This window comes from Budorcas taxicolor, chromosome 11, assembly GCF_023091745.1.
Source record: "Budorcas taxicolor isolate Tak-1 chromosome 11, Takin1.1, whole genome shotgun sequence".
Lineage (NCBI taxonomy): Eukaryota > Metazoa > Chordata > Mammalia > Artiodactyla > Bovidae > Budorcas > Budorcas taxicolor.
In genome coordinates this window covers 132,169,910-132,188,699 of record NC_068920.1, presented here as the reverse complement: position 1 = coordinate 132,188,699, position 18,790 = coordinate 132,169,910, and the positions used below count along the sequence as shown (strand labels likewise).

The 18,790-nt window shown below is 46.8% G+C and overlaps 1 protein-coding gene across 1 annotated transcript in view; it reads left to right on the top strand.

Annotated features, from left to right (window-relative positions):
* The window catches only part of DPYSL5 (dihydropyrimidinase like 5), an 86,002-nt gene that overhangs the window by 56,363 nt on the left and 10,849 nt on the right, over positions 1–18,790 (top strand). Inside the window, 6 exon segments of the mRNA XM_052649200.1 lie at positions 5,160–5,318; positions 7,360–7,539; positions 8,381–8,449; positions 10,627–10,671; positions 12,801–12,876; positions 13,772–13,928. Of these exon segments, the coding sequence (XP_052505160.1) occupies positions 5,160–5,318; positions 7,360–7,539; positions 8,381–8,449; positions 10,627–10,671; positions 12,801–12,876; positions 13,772–13,928 (686 nt within the window).

Here is an 18,790-nt window from a genome sequence, read left to right as displayed (position 1 = left end):
TATCTGAAGATGAAGGAAGTTATTCAGCACAAGGGAGAAACCACTGAGCTGGTTATTTCTTTTCTCTGTACTTCAAGCAAATATGAGTAAAAGATGGAAGATAATTTCAATGTGAAAAGAAAAGGAAACGGTTCAGCAGTTCCAAGAGAAGCAGATCCATTTGAACAAGTGATGACTTTCTCAGTCATGTTAAGAGACGTTAAAATATTTGCATTGGACTTAGTTTACAAAGCACATACAAACATTTGTTATTTGAGGGGCTTCCCTGGTGGTCCAGTGGTTGAGAATCCGCCTAGCAATGCAGAGGATACAGGTTTGATCCCTGGTCAGGAAGCTAAGATCCCACATGTCTTGGGACAAGTAAGACTATGCAGCCAAAAGGAAAAAGTTGTTATTTGATTCTCAGTGCAGGATTGTTCCCCCTGTGAAATTTGAGTTGCCCTTAATCTGTACATCTAGATAGTAGCAGATCTAGTTCTTCTGATTCCAATAACCTCCCCCAAACACCCCCCTTTTCTGAGCATCAGTATGAAAATATGATCCAGGAAATCCTTCCCTCATTCTTAATGAAAAACCCCACAGATAAGCTCAGGCCCAAGTGCCTTCTCAACATCATGGTACCAAGTTTGTGTCTTGACCTGTTGGTTCTTGGCCTTGGAGTTAGAGAATCAAACTTTTTCCTTTGAGGTGCAGAGTGGAGGGGTAGAGGAAAAAAAAGAAAAACATTGTTACTGGGAACTCAGCAATATGTGATTACACCTGCAGCAACGTAGGAGATGCTACAGAGTGACCCTCCAGATTTGTCTTGACAAAATCAGGAAAGGCCAAGGCACTATTCTTTCCAACTCTGTGATATCAGCAAATAAATTACCTATGAAATTTCTTTTCAACTTGCTGAGCAGGTCCACGGTCAGTACAAAGACCCCCGAGTGCCCACAGTGGTCTGCCCACAGTGGTCTGTAACTTCTGAAGCATAAAGGTGACATTTATAACAACAGGTTTAGGTTGAGTTCAGTATGAGTTCCTGCCAAGTGTATGCCTAGAAACTGTGTCGTAAAATGGATCACTATTACATAGACTGGTTTTCCTTAGGGGGCAAGTGGAAGTGACATGACTGGGCATCAAATCAATCCAGATTTACCCAGCAGTATGTCATCAATATCAAAAATAAAATAATGGCAACCCTTTGAAGTAATAAAATTCTGTTTCATATCCTGCCAAATGGATATAATGATGCTGTGTCTGCTGGTTAAACAAAGGGTCCTAAAGTCCATGTTAACTCAGTAGTGAGAGATGTCAGGTCTACATTCTCAATAGAAAGGAATGCCACATGCACAGTGGGGAATGCTTGGCTGGAAAGTAGTTTATGTCAAAAAAAATAAATAAGGGCTTGGGTTGATAAGTGGGCCATTCTGGTCAGCCACCAGGTTCCAGGAGGCCCTGCTGAGTTAGCTCTTCCATGGTCAAGTCTGGCATGATTGGAGATGCTCATGTGTTGGGAAGGAGTAGTTCTCCTTCCTGGCAGCATATACCCTGAATGCGGGGACTGCCCTGGAGTGGGTGAGGATGCGCCAAGACTGTGCATAGCAGTGTCCCTGAACTCAGAAATGAATACATGCCTGGAGGAGTGTTCATACAGTGAATTAATTAAAGTAAATGAAATATCTGTACTTAAATGAATCTTAAAGATGTCAAATTAAAAAAGCAAGTTGCAAAAGAACATGGAAGTTATAAAACCATTTGTGTACCTTTTTTTAATTTGCAAAGCAAATACAGTGAAAGTGTAAAACATGGATGGGAGAAGTTTATATCAACCTCACGGTTGAGGGATGGCAATTTTAAGATGAAGAGCTCTTATTATATTGAAAATATTTTCTTTCATTTTTTAATTAAAAAATATGTAAGGTAAAGACAGTAAAAATTAGCATCTATTAAATCTGAGTAATGGGTTCATATGGGTATGTGTTGTATTAAGTTCTGTACTTTACGGTATGGTTGAAATGTTTCATGACTTTAAAAGAAAGTATTTTAAGCACATAAACATGGCTGACTAAATTTTAAATAGCTTTAGTTTCCCTCAAATTTATTTTTATGTATATTATGAAAATAATATAGTTTGAGAGAAATTTCAGAAAATTAGAAAAAAAATAAATTACTCAGAATCTCATCATCCAAAAACAATCATTGTTAATGTGTTGGTATATTTCCTTCCATTTTGTTTCTTTGTGTGGGTGGGTGTGTATTTAAACACACTTCTAAAGCATCTTGGGTACACATATTGAATGCTGCCTTTTTCACTCATTATAGCATCACCCCTGTTCCCTGTTGAGACTTAGCCTCCATGAACATCATTTCTACTGATTTCTAAAGATCTTTCACAGCTTCCTGTTCTTGCATAAACACAGTTCTGAACATTCAGGAGTCACACAGTCACATTGCCTTTTGATTATCGTAAACATCATCCTTCTGAAAGCCTCCGGAACAGGATTGGGTCACGCTCTGCTGTTGATTTCTATAAGGCTGTTTTGTGTGGGATGACAGTAAAAAGGTCCGTCACATCTGTGATGCCACATTCCCGTGAAGACTGAGCTTGTCAGCAGTCATTCCGTGGGTGGGAGCTGTGCATATTTTAGAGGCCAGCTCTGTGTGTATCTTGCCTGGGAGGAAACCAGCGCTTATGCATCCAGCATCTGCTCTGGGCTCCAAACCTGCAGCTGGAGGAATGTTTACTCCTGTTAAACTTGCTTTGAGGCCTGAGGTAACAGCAGTAATGACTATTCCAGCTATTTATATGCCCTTTGCAGCTGATAGTTGCTCTCACATCCATTGCCACCTGACCTTCTCTGAGCCCCCAGAGGCAAGGTACAGAGCAGAGTAGACACACAGGATTACAACCAGTAAATGTGATAGTCAGGACCACTGTTGGATGCTTCTGACTCCTTCCAGAACACTTTTCGGTTACTATCCTTGGACCCAGGCAAAAGGAGTCTCTGCCATGAGCTCTGGACTCCCAAGTGACCTCCAGGCCCAGAGCCCACTGTCCCAAAATCCTGGACTATACTGTGGGGCCCTGGAATCCACTGACAAAGGGTCTCAGCACTGCCAGGGCCTATATTAGCCTGTATCTGTCTGCTTGGGGGCCAGACCCCCACTGTGTGCGCACCAAGCCCCAGGGCAGCATCTTGCAGGGGTGAGCAGAGCTTAGATCTGCAGCTGCAGAACAGATCCAGGGTTGCGGGGTGTGGGCTGGAGGCAGAGGCAGAGGCCAAAATCTCCTGCAGTCTCAGAACTGCAAGGACTCAGAATTGCGAACTCAGGCCTAGCCTTCTCAGTCATTATGAAGTTGTATCTGTTACAGTAGGTGCCTAGAATATATTCTATGTAACAGTTTGTTAGCTTGATCTGAGCCAACCTAGAGATTCAGCAGGTAGATCTTTTCTACTCTCAGAAACCCACAGATATTAAGAACTGTCTTGGCTCTCTTATTCCACTGTGCTGTTTCCAGGTTCCCTTCTTTTTGACGCAAGGCCACAGATGGACGAGGGAGTGCAAAGGAAAACAATCTAGAACCCCAGAAGAAGTAAAACAATTTAGTGTGTAAAATCCCAATATACCGGACACCCCCGTGTCCACACATAAAAGCAAGAAATGCATTTCAGGACAAAATAGACTACAACCACCTGCTGTGAGGGTGAATCAGCCTGGCACCATCCAGCCAAATCCGAAATAGAAGCCAGCTAGTAAAGCTACAATCTGGTGCTCTTCCCCTTCCTACATCTTTCTGCCTCCCACATCACAGGTCCTACGTGTGAACCGAAGAACTAGCACCCTCTGTTGGTTACTTCAAGTTATGAAAGAAGCCAGGGTCAGCATGGAAAATCAGTGTTGCAAGAGCTTTCATTTTATTTGTTTGTTGGCCACTGAACTAATTTTTTTCACTTCCTTATTCCCCAGCAATATTTCTGATTTGTGATGAAGGATTTAACTGAATAGAGGAAGCATGAAATCATCAAGACAGTTTCATTGTGCTGATTTCCTCTCATACAGAAAACAGAGATAAACAACTAAATTCTCAATAATTACACACACATATTAGGACAAAACTTTACAAAGTGATACATTTGACTTTCACAGCCATCCAATGAGGTAAAGACTCTGCATCAAAATATTTTTAAAATGATAGGGATAATGTTAATCACTCAGTCATGTCCAACTCTTTGCAGCCCCATGGACTGTAGCCTGCCAGGCTCCTCTGTCCGTGGGATTCTCAAGGCAAGAATACTGGAGTGGATTACCATTCCCTTCTCCAGGGGATCTTCCTGACCCAGGGATCAAACCCTGGGTAGTTTTTCACTGATAAATCAGACAAGGACCTAAAATGCTATCTCAAACAAGTCAAATGGAAATAATGTTCTTGGAAAAACTGAAAACAAATATAACGATTTGAAAATGTCTATAAAAACTTTGACCAGAATTACTTAACGAAATGTGAGAGAATAAAACAAAACAATATATTCAAATTAATATTTTATTCATTATGGTTTACATGTATATCTGTAACTAGATAAAATTACAAATAATATTATAAAATTACCTCATCTATATATTCAGGGCTTCGTTTGTGGCTCACCTGGAAAAGAATCCACCCACAATGCAGGAGACCTGGGTTCGATCCCTGGGTTGGGAAGATCCCCTGGAGAAGGGAAAGGCTACCCACTCCAGTATTCTGGCCTGGAGAATTCCATGGACAGTATAGTCCATGGGGTCGCAAAGAGTTGGACACAACTGAGCAACTTTCACTTCACTTAACTCATATATCCAAATTGGTCAGAAATCATTTGCGGGGAATCGTCGCATTGGGAAGTAGAGGCTGAGGAAACACACTAAGTGGTTTTTCCAAAGCACCGAGCCACAGCCCAAGATGAGGAAGAAGCAGGTTTGCGTGTTGGGTCCACAGTCATGATGAAGGTTATACACTGGCTCCTGTGTGTAACCCAGGAGCTCCAGCTCCTCGCAGTTTCCCGAACACTGCTGCACTTGGACCTCCCTGTCTCCTATGTGGTTGTCCTGAATATCCGCCGGAGGACCCAGTGTCTCCCCATGCAGCGACTCACATGTGGGTAGAAATGTAACCAGATGGCTTCTCCCGTCTCCCTCAGGCAGCACTCGTTGGAGGCACCACCATGATCATCGGCCATGTCCTGCCTGACAAGGAGACGTCCCTTGTGGAAGCCTACGAGAAGTGCCGGGGTCTGGCCGACCCCAAGGTTTGCTGTGACTATGCCCTCCACGTGGGGATCACCTGGTGGGCTCCCAAGGTAACAGTGCTGGGCGGAACCCTGAAAGGAGAACCAGTGCTCTTGTTGGCGGAGGGGCCATTTAGTGAGAGCCAGCTGTGGGTGACACTCTCCTACAGTGAGGAATGCCCCTCCTGCTGGCATCCTAACTCCCCCAAATGCTAAACCAAAGAGCACTTAAGAGTCTATGTGGCGGGGGCTGCCTTGCCTAATTTAATGAGCCAGTTTTCCAGCACATACACAGGGAGCACCAGCTCCTTGCTCTGACCACCAGGCTGTCAGCGTGTCCTGACGCTTTCCATTAGGTACCACTGACACCGAAGGGGTCACTGCTGAGTAGCGGGGTCAGCCCCCAGGGTCGAATCATTTTGTGCTGGAAGTAACAGCACTGAGGTCTCAGAACAGAGAGTCCTGTCCTGACTGCCACCTGGTAAGAATGGATCTTACCATCTTACCCAGGAAGAATGGGTGCTTCTTTTCTGCTGGGCCCCAGCTCCTGCTCTAAGCGCCCTGAGGCCACCTCCCACTGGGCCCTGTCTCAGTTCAGCCTCTGTGCCCCTGGCTACCCTGGCCTCCCATTGCCCAGGCTCCAGGGCCAGAGTCTAAGCCCTGCTCCTTGGCTTCCCACTTCCTTGTTCTTCCTGAAAACAGATTCACAGGCATTTAGATTTTGCTTCACTTCTGGAGTTTTTACTGCTTGTTGCCCCCGGGGAAGCAGCCCGAGTATTCATTCTTTCATCAAGTGTTCATTAATCATGTGCCAGTACTTGAGTGGGTGCCCTGGGATCTTAAAAATAAACAAGCATTAAGAGATTTTAGCAAGTTCTCCAGCTGGGGACCCTGACCTAAAGAGCCTGACTCCCTTCTGAACTGGTAACTAAAAGCCTGACTGCACTTCTGCCCTCGAGTACAAGCCGTGATTGTGAGATTCACCCAGTCTCACCCATTACTTCCAAAAGGGTGCTCATGAAAGGCTGTAGAGCCACCCACCTCCCACATGAAGACTCCCCTCCTGGTACCAGGCAGAAGATGCCATCTATACTGAATGCCAGCCATCCCTTATCTTAGATGGAGGTTTTGTCCAATTCGGACACCCTCCTGGGTGGGTGACCCCTTCTGCCCTGAGCCTCTCTCCCTTCCCTCTCCCAGCAAGGGACTGGAATCAAGGATCCACTCAGATCCTCAACATTGAGGCCAAGCCAGTCATCCATAACTCCCCAGAGATTGTGGGGACTTTCATGTATCTAGAATTTGAAATTCTTTTCTATGGTAATCAAAAAATTTTTTCTAATTACAGATTTTAAAAATAGAAAAGAAAGGAAGCTCATAATCCAGTCACCCCCAGTACAATGACCATTGCTATTCTAGCTCATTTCTTTCTGGTCTTTTTCATACCTGCTTTTTACATAGTAACTCTTCTGCTTTAAGTATGAGCTTCTCCATTTGGCTGCATGGTCTTCATGACCATCAATGCTATGGCCACTTAGTGTTCTGTCAAGTAGATGAATCACAATTTATTCACCTATCGCCAGACCAGTGTTTCTTCCACTTTTTAACCTAGTATAAATAGTACTGGGATCAATCTCCTTATTCACATAGCGTTATTTCATGTTTGGCTTTGTCCCTAAATTAGATTTTTCCCTAGGTCTCTGGATTTTTAGTATTAGTATACCTTCTCTGTAACACCCCTTCCGTTATGAGGATGGAGGGAACTGACCAAGCTATGAAAGTCATTAGTGCATTTACCAACAAAGGTGATTTGGAGACAGAAATATAGACAAGCTTATGTGATACGAGAAACATGCCCAGATAGCGTTTCTATATTTGTAGCATGCTGGACAATTTTCAAAGCACTTCCGTGTCCATTTGCTCATGTGACCTCACAGCAGCGTGGGGAGTGGGAGGAGAGTGACATACTGTGAGGTTACGGGCGGTCATGCGGCAACTCCATCCACTGAGCTACCTCTCTCCTCCATGCTGGGCCGGCATTGGCTGGCCAGCCTCTTGATAATCTGTACCAGGTCTGTACCAGGTGACATTGCCTTTACGTTTTGCTCTCCAGGTGAAAGTGGAAATGGAGACCCTGGTGAGGGAGAAGGGAGTCAACTCGTTTCAGATGTTCATGACCTACAAGGACTTGTATATGCTTCGGGACAGCGAGCTGTACCAAGTGTTTCACGCTTGCAAGGATATTGGAGCCATCGCCCGAGTCCATGCTGAAAATGGGGAGCTCGTGGCTGAGGCAAGGCAGTAGAGAATGATGGGCGAGAGGGGGAGGGCACCAATTCTCAGAGGGATCTTGACCACCCGTGACCCATCCTACAGGGTTCAGATAAGACAAATTCTAAAAGAAATTCTAAAAGAAAGTGTGAGATGTTAACACCCCAGATGATGGATCTTTGCCCCCAAATCCAAATCTAGCGTCTGTAAAAGAACAAATCTTCCTTTTTAGTTCAAAAGGGTTTCTAAGTCTTGAATGATGATGTCTTCATTCTAATATGATATTTAAGTTCCATTACCACAAAAGAATGTGGAGCATCTCTAAGAAGTATTTTTAATGAGATGTGACATTAAAATAAGAATAAATAAGAGTCAGCCTTCCACTTTTTGGACCTCCTCAGAGCAGCAGAGGTATTAGAGAGATCTTCTCACTGGGACCAAGACAGACAAGCCCCTTTCTACTCCTGGATCTTAAGTAGGACACTTGGGGTAAAGGCTAATCTAGGCATTTCTAGAAGCTGGAGATTTAACTAGATTTCCAGTGAGGAAATTCTGATTTTTCAGATCAATAAAGAGTGCTTGTCTTTAGTGTCCCAGGCCTGTTGGCTGGTGACTGAACTGTATTTCTAAGAGGAAGAAAATAGTTTCAATCATTATGAAGTCACCCCCAATACAACGGGAGGGCTCTCTCTCAGGGGAGCCCTTTATTAATCCTGCCCTTTTTTAAAGATGAGGATTACAGAAGTGAGAAAAGCAGCAAGCCTACTGGCATGGGCTGGGCTGAGCATATTTTATAGTCCCTTCGGTTATGTTTTTTGTATCTCTCTCATTCTCTCGATTTTCTTTCTTTTGCTGTTATTCAGGGAGCAAAGGAAGCACTAGATTTGGGTATCACAGGCCCAGAAGGCATTGAGATCAGCCGTCCAGAGGAGGTGAGAAAGACGTCTGCATTCTTTGTCAACGTCCTTCCTATAGGTTCATAGAATCTTTAGGATGCATGAGACATCTGTGAATACAGGTTGTCTGGTATTGCTTTCTCCATGGGTGAAATTCCCTTCTGGAAGCTTCCCAAGGAGCAGCCTCCTCCATACTACAGCTGGGACTTCACTGGTGGCTCAGATGGTAAATAATCTGCCTGCACTGTGGGAGACCTGGGTTTGATCCCTGGGTCGGGAAGATCCCCTGGAGAAGGGAATGGCAACTCACTCCAGTATTCTTGCCTGGAGAATTCCATGGACAGAGGAGCCTACCAGGCTACAGTCCATGGGGTCGCCAAGAGTCGGGACAGGAGTATGCAACTAATAATACTACTCTACTACACTGCTACTATCCACAGCTGGCCAGGCCTTGAACTTCCGTGTGAAAGACCACTTTGGGGAAGCAAACCCACCTGGGCTGGGTTCTGATTTCAAGGATCCCTTCTGAGGGAGGCCATGCGAGCATGTCAGGGGTTGCAGTGGCCAAGATTAAATTGGGAGAGAAAAGACAGACTGAAAGAGCCTTCAGATGCTAGAAGAAACTCCAGGCTGTAAGCCAGTGAATCAGCATTTGGGGCTGAGATCCCTTTGAGTGTCTGAGGAAAACTCTGGACTGTTCCCACTAGAAACAAGAGGCACATGTGTGAGCTCTCTCCCTCTTTTCCTATTCATCGCTGAGAATGGTAACTAAGGCCTGCCCTTCCTCTGCCCTCTGATTTTACCCTTGCATGGTTTTGCAGGATGTTGACACAAATGCCCTCCAGTTCCCATTTTCTGAAGAATTTGACTCTGCAGGATCACACTGGATAAATAATGCATTCTTGCCCTATTGCCCTATTCAGATATCCCCCACCACTGGTGAGGAGAAAGCTATTTTCTGTTTCTTCAAAGCCTTAAATGCAGAGTGGTGGTTGGATGCCCATGAAGGATTGATGGGGCAGCCTTGAGGGATGAAGAGCTGGAGACAGGATGCGATGGTTCTACCATCTGACAGAAACTAAGTCAGCTTATATTGGGTCAGCCCTGTATAAGCCTTACTCCTGCCCTGGGTCTGTCCCTGTCTGTCAGAGCCCTTGAATGTAGCTCCAGTCTGGGCACCTCGGAGTTGGTAGAGAAAGACACACCAACTTCAATAAAGACAATGCATTGAGAGTGCCCGTGAGAACAGGGGTGGGTGGGTGATGGGCGCAGGACTGCACTTTGGAGTCCAACCAGGAGAGGAGCGAGGCACTGACTGTAGTTGTAGTAAAAGCAAGAATTACCACCACCATCATCTACTGATTAAAGGGGAGCATCTGGGGAGATTTTGCTCCCCAGGGACATTTGGTGATGTCTAGAGATATTTTGTCAGTCAGTCAGTCATGTTCGTCTCTTTGCAACCCCATGGACTGCGGCGTGCCATGCTTCCCTGTCCTACACCATCTCCCAGAGCCTGTTCAAACTCATGTCCGTCAAGTCGGTGATGCCATCCAACCATCTCGACCTCTGTCGTTCCCTTCTCCTCCTGCCTTCACTCTTTCCCAGCATCATGGTCTTTTCCAGTGAGTCGGCTCTTTGCATCAGATGGCCAGAGTATTGGAGCTTCAGATATTTTGGGTTATCCCAACTCAGGAGGAGGATGTTACTGGCATCTAGTAGGTAGAGGTAGGGGCTGCTGCTGAAGAGCCCACAGTGTCCATTCAGCCTCCACCACAAAGAATTATCTCACGCAAAATGTCGATAGTGTCAAGGTTCAGAAATCCTGATCTAGGCTAATTTCCAGCTTGAAATCAGTCCGTGTTGCTCCTTTGCTACAGTGCTGAGATGGCTGTGGAGAGAAGGCACCAGAAACCAGGGGAGGTGTTTTTGTTTGCTCTTGTTTGGTTGCCTTTGAATTAAGCCCTGAGTAGTGTCCAGGGAAGACACGCCTGGAACACTAAGTCCTAGGATGCTCTCGAGGTGAACAGAGGTGGCTGGAACTTGGTGCCCCTGCTCAGGGTTTCCTCCCAGGCCAGTGCCTGTGGGAGCAGTTGGCCCCTCCAGCTCTAAGTCAGACATTCCAGCACTTTCTACAGGGTGGGATATCAGGCAGAGGTAAGCTTGCTTGGGGAGATGATTAAGTTTGTTTTCTTCCTGTCCTCTGTTCCTAACAGCTGGAAGCAGAAGCCACTCACCGAGTTATCACCATTGCAAACAGGGTAAGTAGACCCCAGCTCACTCTCAGCCCATTTTCAACTCTGGGGTCAGAAACCAGCTTGGACAGTGGATCTCCAATCTGCTCTGGGTGCTAGCACCAGGTCTGGCTCACAGGACCCCAGATGGACATCATTTGCTAAATGAACACTGTTATTCCCACAGCCATGATAGGAGCGCTCCTTGCCACTGGCTCTCTGTTCCACCCCACTGGGCTTACTGACATCTGGTTCATTGCTCAAGTGGAAACAACTCCCAAGGAAGGCGAGGCAAGGTGGGGACCACAGAGCCTCACAGCAACTGGAATCTGTTTCTTCTAGAGGAACAAAGATTTTTACTTAGAGAATCACAATTCAGACCTCTAGCTCTGGGCCATTCGTGATTTTTTTCTTGGTGCAGTTCAGGGTAAGGGAGCAATGATGTAGTGTGGTGGTGAGAACAAGCAAGAGAAATAACAAGCTTGATCAAAGACAAGCTCTGTTCACATGCCAGTCAATCAACCATTCCAACAGACTGTTTCATTATCCAAAATTGGAGTGATGTTATTACCCACTCCTTACAGGATGGTTATGAGCATCAAAGGAATCATGGAAGGAAAAGCACTTTATACACAGCAAAACACTGTATCAAGGTCATTTCCCCTCCTGAACTGTCGTTAGAGGGTTCCCTTTTCTCAGATAATCCAGACTGCTGCTGCTGCTAAGTCACTTCAGTTGTGTGTGACTCTGTGTGACCCCATAGACAGCAGCCCACCAGGCTCCCCTGTCCCTAGGATTCTCCAGGCAAGAACACTGGAGTGGGTTGCCATTTCCTTCTCCAATGCATGAAAGTGAAAAGTGAAAGTGAAGTCACTCAGTCGTACCCAACTCTTAGCGACCCCATGGACTGCAGCCTACCAGGCTCCTCCATCCATGGGATCTTCCAGGCAAGAGTACTGAAGTGAGCCCCCATTGCCTTCTCCGATAATCCAAACTACCTTCTCTAAAACACTAGTTTTCTAAGTGCAGTCTCTGGTCTAGCTGCATCCACATTGTTTGTTAGAAATAGGAACTCAGAAACACAAATGCTCAGGCTTGTCCAGACCCACTGAATCAGAAACTGGGGGTGACGCCCAGCAATCTATGTTTTAACAAGCCCACTAATGATTTTAACAGGCACTAACACTTGAGAACTTCTCCTCTGGAAAGACCTGGGCTACCTTGAAGGCTGTGAGCAGAGGGTGAAGGGTGTGGTGTTAGGGACACCAGGGGAACACAGAGGTCAGAGGTCCAGTTGGTCTCAGAATTAGTCAGGAAACTTGTACCAAGCACATCAAATGTCAGGCCAGTTCCCAAATTCTCTATCCTCCTAATTTGATAAGAAAAGAAGGCACTAGAATAACATTTGGGAAAAGTTTCCCATTAGCCCTTTATAAGTCTAGAAGCTGGACAAGGACATCATTTTACTGTTATAACAATAATTATGCTAGCAATTACTTCCTGATGGAAACTTACCCCAGAGTAAGGAAAGATCTGAACAAAAGGGCAATTCCTCATTTTTTTAGCTTAAACATATTCCCAGAGAAGTGAAACCGTGGACCATGGTTGCACAGTTCAGTAGAGGAAAAGTTAATCAGTTTTATAATCCAGGTGTCCATTTGCAAGACTGGTCCCATCTGATGTAGACTGGACCCTGAACCTCTTGTGTAACATTTCTTCTCTGGGGTCGGGTACATTCTGTCTGCGCATAAAGCAGCCTTCAGATGGCAGGCATCGTGATTTTAGATATGGGACATAATACACAACTATATCTAGGTCTTCATGTTCACGAACAGGAAATTAAAAGTCCTTCATTTTAAGTTGTAAATAGTCTTGGTGTTGGCTGGTAGAAAATGTGAGGTTCAGCACTTGACATCTTACCCAGATGTTCCCCCTGCGGGCTCTGGTGCCGGGCACCACCTGTCCCCTCCTTGTTTTGTGGGGTTTCCCTAGCCTGCAGCTGCCAAGCCTGCATTCTGTGCAGAAGACCGTCAGCCTAAGGAGGGTGCTAAGCGATGGAGGGGAAGTGCTGGGGCCAGGACTAATCTGGTCTGGTCATCTTGATGCTTGTTACGGAGTTGATGCTCTCTCCTTCCCGCCATGTTTCCTGTGTTTAGACTCACTGTCCCATCTATCTGGTCAACGTGTCCAGCATCTCAGCCGGTGATGTTATCGCAGCTGCTAAGATGCAAGGTGAGTTAGTAGGGTGGGCTGGGCAGTTAGCCCTTGTATGAGGGGTGCCCAGCAGTTTCATGCACTTTCCCTCCCGGCTCCTGAGGCCAGGCCCTGAGGCTGCCCTGCCCTGCTCTTTGCTGCTGTCTTCCTGCCCAGGCCTGGGGTCGGCCCCTTAGAATCAGGGTTTTCCTCTGCACATTTGTATGCATAACAGCTTTACAGAAGTGTCTGTCACCTCTCCTCAGACTGGTAAAAATTTTCCAAGTTTTTTAATCAACTCATGAATTGGTTTTGTTTTGTTGTTGGTGGTGGTTTTTTTTTGGTCTGTTGGGTTTTGCTAGTGGTTGCCTTGGTAACCAACATAAAATCCTGGATGAGTTCCAGCGGACATTTCAGGGGGAAAGGCCTACGAAGTCCCTGGAGAAATGACAATGTTGGAGCTGGACATCCCCTTCAGGAACCCAGTGTACCAGCCCTGGGACACCTGTGTGTCTGAGCACCTGGCCACACCTGAAGGCTTTGTCCATGCTTGTACTCCCGGCCCGGCTCGGGGTGCCAGTGAGGGCCTGATAACAAGCGTAAGAGATCACAGTCACGAACCTGGGGATATAAATTAGGGCCTTCCAGCCCTCCCGCCACACTGCCTTCTGCACCCCGCCTCCTACCTGTCCTCTAGCTAGACCTCCTCCAGGGTCCCACCTGTGCTGTGGACCCAGCCTTCCACCTCTGTCTCTTGGGACACGGGAGCACTCTGGCCTTGACCGCAGCTGAGGTCTCCAACGCCCAGCCGAGCTCAGGCTAGTCCCTTCCTTTCTGACTTCAGCCTCTTCCCCTGCCCAGTGAGAGGCTCAGACCGATGCTCCCCCAGGTTCACTGGCTTCCTGGTGATGGTCGGACTCCCCTCTTCTTGCAGGGAAGGTTGTGCTGGCTGAGACCACCACTGCACATGCCACACTCACGGGCTTACACTACTACCACCAGGACTGGTCCCACGCAGCCGCCTACGTGACGGTGCCTCCCCTGAGACTGGACACCAACACATCAACCTACCTCATGAGCCTGCTGGCCAAGTAAGGCACCTCAGCTGGACCATGATGCAGCCTTGTGTCACAATTCGGGCCATGCTGGGCATTTGTAGACCTTTAAGGTGATATCGTAGAGGCCCCCAGTCGGACCTAAGTTGGGTTTCCTTATGTCCAAAGGATGAGTTTTGCTTTTGTTGCCTTCTCCAAAGCTCCTGCCATGCCATGGTGCTCCTATGACCACTTGATTGGGAGTGAGAGCCTCTGAGGTGACAAGTAAAGAGCGTATATAAAACTGTGAACAGTAGCTATTCAGAATTTCAAAGAACCTTGCTCTCATACACTGAAGGCCACCGGGAGCTATAGGATGTAGACTCTGACTTATCTGAGAATATTTCTGGATCTTCCTCTTTTTTCCCTTCACCTCCCCTTCTCATTGTTTCCTACGTGGTTTACTCTCATTGTGCATCCCTCCCTTCTGTGTTGCTCCCGCCTCTCTTTCCTCTTTTCCTTTTTCTTCCACACCTTCTCCCTCTTTCTCCTTAACCTCTTCCTCCAGACCTTCTTTTCTCCAGTTCCTGTTTTTCCAAAACTGCTTTTCCCATTCAGTCTGAATCTAGATAATATGCTTCAATGCATAGTCTGATTTTGGTGGGACACAAACATGGAAAGATTTTGTTTGGTTCCAGTACTGGCTTGCAAATTCTTTCTTGCCTCTAGTAACCCTTCAGTTCAGTTCAGTTGCTCAGTCGTGTCCAACTCTTTGTGACCCCATGGAATGCAGCACGCCAGGCCTCCCTGTCCATCACCAACTCCCGGAGTTCACGCAAACTCTTGTCCATTGAGTCGGTGATGCCATCCAGCCATCTCATCCTCTGTTGTCCCCTTCTCCTCCTGCCCCCAATCCCTCCCAGCATCAGGGTTTAGGTAATGGTAAAAACCATTGCTTTTTCTTCCCTTTTGGTTATTGAAGTCCAGCTCAGTTTAAAAGTCAGTCTCCTCTCCTCCTGACTCTCAGCTTGGGGAATTTGGTGGGGATTAGGATTAAAGGGGTGGGGGACACTGCTCCACACCCAAGCACGGCCTGTACCCCTGTACTAACTGCTGCTGCTTCTTCTCTGGAAGAAAGTGACTGGCTTCTGGGCCCTCCTTGTGCCGGGTATGTGCCCAGATAAGGGCTATCTTGAGCCACTCTCGTGCCATCCTCTGACTTAGGAGATGGAGTCCAGCTTGACTTCTTTTTTAAAAAAACCATCTCTTTGGCTTTGCTGGGTCTTCGTTGCCGCACTCGGGATCTTTGATCTTCCTTGCGGCATGTGGTATCTTTAGTGGGACCTAGCACCCTGACCAGGGATCGAACCCAGGCCCCCTGCTGTGGAAATGCCACATTTTAGTCACTGGGCCACCAGGGGAGTCCCCATCTTTACCTCCTCTAACCTGCCCCTTCCCAGCTTCCCTGTGAACAGGAACCTGGGCCAGCAGCTTAAGCCTCATCACCTTCTGCAGAGTCTGGGCCCAGAGGAAGCTCACGCAGCTTTGTCGCTCCTTCTGATGGGATTACAGGCTGCCCCACCCCCATGACCTGGCTCTCCTCATTCAGAGGCTCAGGCAGGCCCACCCGCCCATCTTCCAAGTAGGTGCCTGCTCCTGTCCCCTCTGATCTCCACAGGTGAACCTCTTCAAACGTCCCCTCTTGACTCTGAGGTAGACTAGTTGGGGGAGAGGGAAAGTACCATTCAACTCATGAAAACAGGAAGAAGGGCAAGACCACAGAACCCTCCATTTTACCAAACACCCCAGTCGCCCTTGTTGTCTTCTGCTTTTATAGACGTGGGGATAGTGATACACTTCTGCTAGGATGATGGTGGGGGGTGTTGAGGGACGTGACCAGCCCCAGTTGGAGGTGGCTGTCGTTAGATAAGGGGCATTTATCTTATCCATGTCCTTTGTTTTCAGTCTTGGTTGGTTGAGTAACAACTGGAGAATTTCTGCTCAACATCTTGCTCTGTTAACAACCTAAAGAGCACTGCTGCTGCTGCTAAGTCACTGCAGTCATGTCTGACTCTGTGCGACCCCACAGACGGCAGCCCACCAGGCTCCGCCGTCCCTGGGATTCTCCAGGCGAGAACACTGGAGCGGGTTGCCATTTCCTTCTCCAGTGCATGAAAGTGAAAAGTGAAAGTGAAGTCACTCAGTCGTGTCTGACTCTTCGAAACCCCATGGACTGCAGCCCACCAGGCTCCTCTGTCCATGGGATTTTCCAGGCAAGAGTACTGGAGTGGGGTGCCATTGCCTTCTCTGAGAGAGCACTGTGGGGCTTTCCAAATATGACTGGAGTGCAGGTGGTAGGGTCCTGGGGCCACGGTGGCCCCTGGAGGGGTAGGATATGCTGTGGCATAGTGGCAGTAACTATAGTCTGTCCCATAAAGTGCTAAGATTTTGAGCAGTGGCAGCTCTGAGAGTTTTAACCAATTTGAGAGAGTAAAGGGAGAAATGCTAGATCAGCTCTTACTTTTAAAAATGCTTGTTTGGGGGAAAAACCAGCTTCCTTTTCACTACTATCAATACAACAAAAACAAACCAGTATCAGGAACCCATGATAATAGTTTTGGCTCTGTTCTAAGGTCAAAGAATCTTTTGAAATACCTCACAAGCAAATTTACGAAAAGAACAAAAAGGTAATGAATTCCCAAACCCCCACAAATTTAAACAAGCAGAGGAAGAAAAGTATTATTAATTGAATAATTTCAAGTTTTTATTTCTAGCTTATTTTGTCAAATTTGTTTAAATTATTCAACTAAATTCTATTCATTTAAATAGAATTATAATTTCATGTGAATAATTATGAGAATAGTTTGAATCCCTTTTTTAATCAGTGCAAATTGTAAACTTGTATAATTTTATAGAATTTGGAGTATATTTTTAACATTTTTAGGAATTCATGATTACTATAATTTTGCTTTTATGACATTTTAGTGATAATTGGTATTATGCAAAGTACTTGATAGAAAACCCACGCACTAATTAACATATTTCTATAAGAAAATATGAGCTGCTTTATAATGATCTATTTTAGGATATGATCTCTTCAGGTATATCAGGGTAAAAAGTACAATCTGTAGATGTCAGGATTTGTCCTTTATTTAAAATCTGACTTCTTAAAGAGACCAGAAATTCTTTCATTTGAACTTATATATTTTTAAAGTGGGCTTCCCTGGTGGTTCAGACAGTAAAAAAATCCACCTGCAACGTGGGAGACCTGGGTTCGATCCCTGGGTTGGAAGATCCCCTGGAAGAGGGTATGGCAACCCACTCTAGTACTCTTGCCTGGAGAATCCCCATGGGCAGAGGAGCCTGGCAGGCTTCAGTCCATCGGGTCACAAAGAGTCAGATAGAACTCAAAGAGTCAGAGTGCCTAAGCACAGGACAGCACATTTTTAAAGTACTTAACAAAAGTTAGTGATGTTTTAAAGAATAAGGATGGGTGTGTCATATTTCCCAGATTCCTGGCAGCACTGGGGATCCCCAAAAGCCCTTCTGGAATGTGCCCCCCTCATTCACTCCTGCCTAGAGAACACTTACTTGTGTGTGGGCCTTTTAAGAAAGGCGAGGACTCAGTTAGACTTGTCAGTTAAAGCATGGGATCCATGGGTCCTCAGCCCGTGACTCTGATGAGCATTTTCTGATCTGAGCCCCACCCAGGGTTCTGGAGAACGCCCAAGAAAAAGTGAAAACCGAAGATTCTGTTCATCGCTGGCAGGTTCTGTGGGTCTGGGGGAGGTGGGGGGTGGTCTCTGGGAACACTAAAACAAACCCTCTGCTCAGTGGAGGAGCCCCTCCTGCAGTCTCTCAGGGGGGCCACAGCAGCATCTTTGCTGCCGGAAGCTGCCAGCCCCTGCCACGGAGGAGCTAAGTCATGTCACTGTGGATTTTGCCAAGGATAGTAGTCATTTGGGGAAAGCCCTGCCAGGCCCCAAGTGGAGGCAGCCCTATGTGCAGCCTGACCCTGAACATCTGAGAGCCTTAAGAATATGCCTCCTCACCAAGCCAAATAATGCCTTCTGCTCAAAGATTTCCCCCTGAGGGTCGCATCTTGGTTGGCCCACATGCACACACAAGGCTTGGTAACTCCTCCAAGTTAAACTAGACTCCAGGGCCCCTGCTGTGCCATCCCCTCTCCCACCAGGCCCCCAAGTTCCAGCCAGGCCCCTCCCTGCCCTTTTAGGGTGTTTCCTCCTGAGGCTCTCCTGGCCTGGGCAATGGAGGCGTCCCTCCCCGCTCCCCCTCACCATCTCTGAGGCCCACAGAGATCTCTGAACACGGGCCAGCCACCTGCCTGCCTCCTCAGGCAGAGGGTCTGCCACCATGTGAACTCTCACCCACATAAGTCTCCACCCCAAGTTCTGAGCTGGCCCAAGAGCCCCTCAAGAGCTCGGCCGTGCCTCACCCACCACAGCCTCAGCAACCATCTGAGGACCATGGTCACAGACGGCAGCGGCGATGACCCACTGCCATGTCATTGCTGGCTGATCGAGCCAGGCTTCTCTTCTGTCTTGTCCATCCTCTTCCCACAAAGCTTAACACAGAACTTGAGTATTTCACCAAGAACGTGCTTGTTGCCAGCAGGGCCTGGTGGGGGTTGAGCAGGGAGATGAGAGGGAGTTGGTATATGTTTCTGGGGACGTGAAACTACCTCCACCCTCTCACTTTAAACTCTTAAGTTCAATTTTTCTCTGTTCATTCTCTTAACTCTTAAAGTCAACATCACAAAGACTACTCTCGATGTCTTCTATGACCCTGGCATTCTGTGCCGTGGTCAGCACACATTCCCATTCTGCAGATGTGTAAACTGAGGTTCTCACAGATTAACTCATTAGAGGTCATACAGCTCTGAAGTATCAGAGTGGAGA